We start from the raw sequence: 8,835 nt of genomic DNA, 5'->3' as shown, positions 1-8,835 counted from the left end.
ACCACTTCACAATGTAGCGATGCAAAGTTCTCGACACGTGATTGCTTACTTCATATGTTACAGTGAAAATAAGGAATAGAGAAAGTTAATTTTACAAAAAAAAACATAAGTTTAGACAAGCGGAGGGAGAATCGTCGACTCGGACTTCCCTCAAACTGGGAGGCCATAAAACGAAGTGAAAAAGGCTGGTCGCGCGGAGTTCACCGAAACCTACTTTACTAAAATGCGTACTCTACAAATTCTTGATTCTCCACTTTGCAAAACACGTTCCGCAAAATTTGGCAAATGCTCAAGACTGTCTAGAACAAGAATCTTCTATCCACAGTCTTAGTTTATGATCTCACTGTATTGTTAACTTCAAATACTACAGCACTATGCACGTTTACGCGAACTGGTAGTAACTTGTCGCACGTTGAATTGCCAAAGGACAAATGAAGCGCACGAAATGACTACACCGCCCGCGACTAGTGGTTAGATGACAACGGGTGACGTGGTAGAAATCTTTGCTGAATATTACATTTTATAATGGTGGGAAGAGACAATACGTGTCATATTTACGCGTTTCGAGTTTCGTGGAAGGCAACAGTTTCTTGGGGTGAAAAAACACGGTCGTGTATGTTTTTTGCAACCCTTTTTTTTGCCTCTCTTCGTCTCTGCAAGGGAAACAATGTAATGTCGCGAACCGATCGATGACTGCAAACCTATAATCATGACACTGTCGCCCAAGCGAAGCGTTATCTTTTCCCTTCCTATATCCTGTGTTTTTTTGGTTCGTCGGTTATTCAAATGACATCCAATAGGGGAAACAAACTTCTGCGGTGGGGGTAAATCGAGATGGTCATCACAGCTCAGAAGCGATCCACCTTCGAAACGAGATGGACGATCTAAAAGACCATCACTATACGCTATACAGAATTATCCTGTCAATCGTTGGACTGTGGCCGTACGATAATTCGTGGTCTGCGTATGTGAAGAGAGTTTTGGGGTTACTGATATTCGTGTCGGCATCTCTATTCCAGGTACCTTTCATTTGTTACATCGGTTTTTGTTCAATCTGACATAAAAGATTAACGGTTTGAATGCCACGAGTTATTGTCCAAATCCATTCGAAAACTTCCAACCTCCGCGATCGCACCACTTCTGTTTTAACTCAGAAAATGAATTACGCTTCTCGTTATTCACATAAAATTCTACACGATGAGATCGCTCTATTTTCCCACTATTAAGCAAATAATAAACTAGATAGAAATAAATGGTTAGAAGATAAATTAATAAATAAACTTAATTTGATTTTACGAATTGATTGGCTGACACTTTACACAATGATACGAACAAACGTGGTTCCACCGGTTGGCACTCAAACGGTTAAGATAACACAACGCACTACAGCTTAGAAATAAACGGAATATACTTTGTTATACACGTAGAAATAAATCAATAAAATTTATGTGCGGCCAAACTACTTCCTAAAATCTAATACCTCATAGCATTATAGGAGCTGGGACAACGAAGTTATGTGTTCGAATGAAGTGTTACAGATTTCATGCTAGCTTTTGTTTCAGATAATTGAGATTTACTATATGGAGGAATATAATACAAGTCTCATATTGGAATTTATATCGAATGGTTGCATTATAATATTTTGCCTAGTTAAATATTGCACATTTTTATTGAAGATCAATGAAGTAGGTATAATATCTTTGCTTTCTGGTATCACTTCGAACATTCCCGTGTACTGTACACTACTTCTAAAATTGAATTTTACTGGATTTCAAGCAACATTTTATCAATTTATAAACATTTAATGTTTACATCCTGCAATTTCTGCCGATTTCGCTAATGCCCTATAGTTCTTATTTTCTTTTCCGATGCATTCAACAATTCTTCCAATTCGAACTTACTAAATTTCTTTTTACGTAAATATTAAGAGTCGAGTCAGTGTACAAGAGATAGCAAACAAAACTGTCCATAAATTTCCCCGATAATAGGTGTAACGTTCAACCAAGTCTGGGTCTACTAAACGGGAACTATTGAACCTGCAATAATCACGTTCGATTCACAATTCATTAAACTGTCCGCTTCAAAACTATTCTGTGTAAAATTGTAAATTTATTACTACAGTCGTCCTTGTATTTACAGTTAATTATTTTTCCGTAGGTAAAATACATCATCGAAATGATTCGTAACCACTGGCGCTCCATAACTGACAAAGTTGAAATGGAAATATTAATGAAACATGCTGATCGTGGAAAAGAACTAGGCATACTTTTTGGGGGTAAGGGAAATGATCGGGGTCATTTAAAAAGACGTTTCAAATGCACAATAATCATTAACAATAAGCTTCAGTTCCAGTACTGTTTCATTTTTTATCGTAGTCTGTTTGTATCTTATAATAATTTCTTACGCACTATACTTGCCTTTCATACCGGCATATAATGCGTCGATGGAAGAAAGTAAATATATTGTTAATTCACATGCCAAACTGCGGTACACTTTCGATGATGACAAATATTCCTCGGTCGCGCTTCTACACACCGACATCTGGTTTTTTTGCGCGACGACTGTAATAATCGGGACCGATTTAACTATATTTATATGCATATTCCACGTGTATGGAACGTTACAACTGTATAGGTAAGATTAATTATCAAACCGGTACGTATGAGATGAATGTAAATTTCAGCGAACTTGAGATCTCTAGAGACTATGCGCGGACAAATAAGATTAAGAACTGCACCATCATTGTTCTTCACAAATCGCGGTATAAATGAAGTTTATAATGATAATGGGAAGTAATATGATATTATCAACATTACCATAATATAATTGAATTCTATTATTATTTAGCAATGATTATATTAAGTAACTGCTTGCATCTCCTGTTCACCTGACGAGTCGATAATCCATTTAACCCTTTCGATTTCTTTCCGGGACAGCTATCGTCTAACAAATATTTTCAACAACGAAGGATCTTACACATCAGATTTAAAAAAATGTAGATCAATGTACAAAGAAATAGGTAAAGCTGTAGAAATCAGCGCAGAAATAATTAGGTTAGTATCAATAAGTTTCAGTTTCGAAGCAGGTACTTCTAGATCAATTATTTATTACGCCTAGCAAACTAAAGCGGTCTCTATATTTAACGTTTCGAAGGTTCGGTGATACAGTCCAAAAGAATTACCTACGAGTTTATTTCCTTCTGCTGATTTTAGGAATGGCTTCTGTATCCGTGAACCTGCTACGTGTAAGTACAGGTTTTACTAGGTGTGTGTTCATATTTATCGTTAATAAGCGTTCGTAATCATCTGAGGTATCCTGTGCAGTTCTTACACGCAATTTTGCAACTGCAAATGATGTCACAAATTATACCACAGGCGGCAGCAGTCATCGGACACCTGCTATACGTCTGTGCTCTAAATTATCTTGGTCAATACGTCAAAGACGGCTTCGTTGCAGTAGAATTTAAAACGTGAGTGAAATATATTAAGCACACTTTCATGCTCCATGTCAACTTCGGTATAAGATTTTCGAAAACCACCTACATTTGCAGATTCGAATGCACATGGTACACTGCGCCTATAGGGGCACAAAAAATGTTGATACTCATAATTTGCGGCATGCAGAGAGGCTGGACTCCAGTGCTTGGCGGTTTCTATCATCCATGTAACGAAGGATTATTCGCGGTAACAAAGCTTTCGCCAGTCCATTATCTATACGCGAACGATGCGATTAGGCTGCGTAGCTGCAGCGATTATTTTGGTGTAATAGGCAAACAAAGTTCTTCTGCCTCACAAGAAGAGGATAAATGAACTTAACGTTTCTCTTTGCCAAAATCGCACTGCTTCAACGTTGTGGCGCCGCAGCGGAATCGTGACGCTCGACTGCACTGGCCTTAACATCACTTAGAGTTTACAATTTACAGGTACTTCGATTATCGATATCTTACTTAACGGTTATGTACTCTTTGAAAATATAATCAAATATACCAAGTTCCATCAAACGGTCGTATATTCACGTAAGATTTTTTTTTGGCAAATAATAAATGTTTCTATGCAGCATGAAGAACGTGGCTTTATCTTATACAGGCGTTTAGGGAGGACACTTATTTGACACTAAAACTGCTGTCAAAATGACTGATTTCAGTTTATCCATTTTACAATTATTCATATTTTCAATGCAATGAACATTAGAAATAATTTTGAAAATTAGTAAATAGTTTCTCTCCAACACTACGGCAAATGTCTGTAGAAATTGGAAAAGGTGTATTGTTACAATCATCATAACGATTACATGTCAACCTCAATAAATGCTCGATAGTTCTAGTGTTAAGAGAATCCTTTGGCAGTATTTGATAAACGATGAATTGTCAACATCCAGTTTAAAAAGTTCACAGGGTGGCTAAATCGATAATTTCAATACCACATATTGAAATATTCTCCGTACCTAGCTTTCCAGATTGCCAGATGTGAATTTCGGTATATGCTCATTTTGATGATTTCATATTACTTACTCCCCTCACCCTTTATGTACGATTTCTCTCTGTGGGAAACTCTTTCCCGAAATTTATTGAAACAATGACAACTGTGTAAGCCTGCAGACTTTTGTTTATGTTATCGCACTCTACCGTTTACCCTGCATACTACAGCACAGTTCACGTTCTCGCGTACTGGCAGTAACTTGTTGCGCGTTGAATGGCCAATGGACAAATGAAGTGTGACGGGGTGATCTAGCGGCACGCGACTCGCTGTGAGATCATAGCGGCTGACATTATAAGGTTTTCATGAGCGCACCATGATTAGCACGGCATTTTTGTGGTACATACAAGAAGGTGCAACCGTTTGTGAGTATTCACTAAATAATATTTTCCGAAATTATTTTTTACTGAATATTCAGTGCATGATACTGATACATTACACGAGAATCCCTTTTCCAATTACGCGGATAATATTCACGCATTTGGCAATGATGCAGTTTGATCCAAAAAGGAATTACTGATGCAGTAATATTTTTATTTACTCAGCCATGCATTATTGTACGATTATGAAACGTTTTGATACCGATATCATCGCACGAATTTCGCGTCCACATTAGCCGGCTTAAAAATCGAATATTTCAATGAAAGAATCGTTTAACAATCGCACGTTGGAATAAGCACATCGACAGCAACTTTATCAAGTAATTTTAATGTTTGGTGGATATTTCGCCATCCCCAAGGCGTTGTGAAAAAATATATAGAAAATTCACGATAACGGAAAACAACATACCTCACGTGCAAATGATACCGGACAGGGAAGACTAATTACCGCTTTTACTAGGAAGAAATAAAAAGTACATCTCGATTGTTTCCGTGTTGTCGAGGGACTGCGTTGTCCAGTCTGGCATAGCTCTTAACCAACGCCTACGCCTTATAGAAACAAAAGTGCATGTAAAAGGGAGGCGTGAGATATGTAACACGTACAAAACTTCGTGGTGGAGGGTAAATTGAAGGCCTGTCAGTGTCATGACATTTTCGTTGGGTTTCATTGTTTAGGTAGTGTACGCGACTTCGTTTGATTGTTTCTTTAATTGGTATTATTAAAACTTCATACTTTTGTGTACTAATCTAGGAAATTATAAATATCGTTTTATCCTGTATAAGAAGGACTTCGTTACGTTGGAAGCGAAACGAATCAATCAACTTCGTTCAGCTGAGCCATCAACTTGCATTTTATTTCAACCTCGCCTCGTCAACATGGGTTTTATATGTATATGAGCTGAAAAGTAAAAGCAACAGTTTAAAGTGAGATAAATAATAAATAATAACGAAAGTCTCAATGTCAGTTGTAATTTGTGACGCAAGTTCCGGTTCCCAGGGTGCAAAAGCTATGTCATGCGTGTAAGTCACATTTCTGTGTAATCCTGTCCAATTTTCAAAACGTGTGACCGTTCGTTTTGTTTCAGGTGAGTACCATGCATTTTCTAACGAAGATGGACGCTTAGACGGTTCGTAACTTAAGTTCGACCGAAAAGTATCGTACTTACAGAAAGACACTATGTTGACAAATATCGCATAATTCAAATAATCTCGTCCTGCGATTTCTGAAAAATAACGTCACGTGAACACTTCTTAAATGATCGATTAGAAATATTGTTGCGTTACTGCTTCTTAGAAATTCAGAAGGTCAAATTATACAGATTAACACCAACAGATTCATTTTGTAAAAGGACATTTGCGTCCGTAGTTGCATATAATGAATCTGTAAACAAAGTTGAAGTACAAATAGAACTATAAACAATGAAGAACGCTGTTGTCCTGTGTCGTCTTGCTAGACATCAGGTCACGTCCCAACTGTACTTACGTCCAGATTGCGAACGTCCATCCACTCTATCGACTACTGTCGCCGCATGGGAACACTGTGACGATTTAGTAACGAATTTAGACGAACTCAACAAACTCACTAGTACCTGTTCATCAGTCTTAGATATTTTATAGGGATATCGAAATCGATCCATTCACGCAACCGTAGAAAGTGCGGCATGATGTACCGTTGACAGCTTCACAATGCAACGATGCAAAGTTCACGAGACATGATTGCAGATTTCTTACTTTACGCTGAAAATAAGGATGAGAGAAAGCCAATTTTACAAAAAAAAAAAGAACGCACACACACAAGTTTACACAAGCGCAGGGAGAATTGCAAACTGGTGCTCCCCATCGAGCCTGCGCCGACTTGGACTTCAAACAGGGAGTTCATAAAAAAGGCTGGTCGCGCGGGGTTCGCCGAAATATAACTTATTTATGCTAATTCACCGCGCTCCGTGAAAAATTGTCTGCGCAAATTCACACAGCCGGTGTACAATTTCTGAAATAACGTATAATCTTCGTACTTGCCGTGGCGCACTGTGTCACGATGATGTATCGATCGATCTTAACACGCCCTCCTCCCCCTCCTATTTCGCGGTGCGCGCACCCGACGCAGCCTGCGTTGAAATTACAGTGTCTGTCGTTCACATTGCGGTAATGTACCCCGTCAACGTTGTTCCGCGGTGTTTCACGTTGAAAAGGGTTAAAACCGAGCACCGTGCAGCCAAGTAATTACGAATTACCTGGCAAACATGCTGCGTTGCGACGGGGAACTGGAAGCAGCGATCGAAACCTTGCTTCTGCTGCTGTGAGGAATGAACTGTAGTTTCAGCAATTCGAATCTGTTCACAGTTTCAATCTCCTCCAATCTGTTTTAGCAGTGTTCTCTCGTTTTTCTGGGAAAATAATAGGTCCGATGTGTATAAAAATATTGGTTAGATATAGTTTATTCAGCGGCAGTCAACCTCTTGCCCTATGATTTCTTTCGCAATGGATTTGGTAGAACTACTTTGTAACAGATTTTCAGGATAAGAAACAACAAAGAAATTAACAATTGATAACAAAAAAGTGATACTCAATTTAGATTCAAAAAAGATTTAGATATAACGAGTTCAGTTTCAAATCTTCGCCACAAACTAATACATAGGATATCGTTGGTCAAGGGGTTAATCACAAAAAAGAGACATTTAATTTCAATTCAAAGCATGGAATAAGATTTAATTCAATGCGGTTAAGTTCATTTTTTGATATTTTCTAAGTTTCGTCAATTTTAATGGAATAAATAATATTCTTTTTAATTATTAAAGAATTTACCTGTGCCTTCGTTTCTTCCAGGTCAGATACCCCTTCTTTTTACAGCTTCTGAATATGTTGTACAATAATTTCAGAATCGAAAACATTAATTTTCTCAATTTTTGTTTTCTGGATTTAATCGCATTGGCTTCTGAGCAACCCATACGTCAAATTCAGTTTCAATTTTTTGCCGGAAACTAATAGGATATCGTTAGGCAAATGTTTAATCTGTGGATTGTTATCGTTCATCTCCAGGGACGAATAGGTTCGCGCGATGAAACAGACTGGATCGAACACGCGCAGCAACAGGTACTACCAATGCCGAACACTCGTTTTAGACACGTGTCTCGCAAGTCGAACTACTTTCGTATTTCTCATTATTACTTGCAGCTCAATAATAGTGTAATTTAACACTCTGATTATTCTACTATCCAATCATCCTTTAAAATCGAACTTCCTAGGGAATCGTTATTACAAGACTGTGGGATTGTAATGAATCAAGGACAAGGCTTAAAATAAATTTTAGTTTAATTTTAACTTATAATTAATACTCGCAATGCTCTCTCAATACTCTCTCAATAACTTTGTTCTCACCAACTCGCAATTCTCACAAAAAGACTCTTTCCCTCATGCATCCTTCCTAATATACTAATCGCTCACTCACATTCTTAAATACACAGATTTTGCGATTATCGCCCCTAATATCCCGCTCTCGTTCTTATTTTCATTCGCACTCTCTTTCACTCGCTCTCTCGGTCAATCATCTGTCGCTTGTTTATTTTTCGGGTGACCGACAGCTGATCAGCAGCCCTAACGACAACTAGTGTTTGCGTTCCTTTTATTCTTAATAACTTCCTACAAGACTTTCTAATAATTCAATGGAGCAGATAATATCTGTGACCCACTAGTACATAATCGATATTCTATAATTTCCTATTTTCTCGACACTCATTTTATTTGTATAAAAGAGTGATCTTATTTCATTTGTATAAAAAGCATAACGTATGTTTTATTTTGAATTTCTTTCTTCTACAAGAAGGAAGGGTAGATTGCTTGTCGCATTCCTTTATGTTAACAACATATTTCTCGTTTACAGTGTTCGACTTCGGTTTTTATACAGCTGTACAGAATGTCAAGTCAGCGGAAACGTCTCTAAAGATTTTAAAATCGCAGATTCGGCGATATTCATTACCTCGAAT

At 37.7% G+C, this 8,835-nt stretch overlaps 2 protein-coding genes across 7 annotated transcripts in view; both read left to right on the top strand.

Moving 5' to 3' along the window:
* Positions 1-8,835, top strand: part of alpha-Man-Ia (alpha-Mannosidase class I a) — a 611,213-nt gene that overhangs the window by 570,788 nt on the left and 31,590 nt on the right. The window lies entirely within an intron of this gene.
* Positions 785-4,059, top strand: LOC143174878 (uncharacterized). 6 transcript variants are annotated; one of them, XM_076370619.1, is made up of 9 exons: positions 785-1,019; positions 1,563-1,685; positions 2,158-2,275; positions 2,376-2,634; positions 2,937-3,053; positions 3,118-3,244; positions 3,375-3,469; positions 3,551-3,683; positions 3,769-3,915. In XM_076370619.1, the coding sequence occupies exons 1-9, from the start codon at positions 876-878 to the stop codon at positions 3,904-3,906; spliced, it is 1,254 nt and encodes a 417-aa protein (XP_076226734.1). In that variant the 5' UTR covers positions 785-875; the 3' UTR covers positions 3,907-3,915. The 6 variants fall into 6 exon arrangements, with proteins under 6 accessions (XP_076226734.1, XP_076226732.1, XP_076226737.1 ...); XM_076370617.1 differs by having other exon boundaries at positions 3,324-3,469; XM_076370622.1 differs by having other exon boundaries at positions 786-1,019; positions 3,154-3,244.

The sequence above is a fragment of the Nomia melanderi genome, chromosome 9 (assembly GCF_051020985.1).
Source record: "Nomia melanderi isolate GNS246 chromosome 9, iyNomMela1, whole genome shotgun sequence".
Lineage (NCBI taxonomy): Eukaryota > Metazoa > Arthropoda > Insecta > Hymenoptera > Halictidae > Nomia > Nomia melanderi.
The sequence above is the reverse complement of the archived record's forward strand: the minus strand, read 5'-3'. Positions and strand labels throughout refer to the sequence as shown.

Bases quoted from the DNA above. Each gene is read 5' to 3' on its own strand.
- LOC143174878 (XM_076370617.1), top strand. From the start codon at position 876: ATGGACGATCTAAAAGACCATCACTATACGCTATACAGAATTATCCTG. The intron at 2,635-2,936 runs GTAAGATTAATT...TTTCCGGGACAG, and splicing joins GGAACGTTACAACTGTATAG to CTATCGTCTAACAAATATTT. The intron at 3,684-3,768 runs GTAACAAAGCTT...TTGGTGTAATAG, and splicing joins GTAACGAAGGATTATTCGCG to GCAAACAAAGTTCTTCTGCC.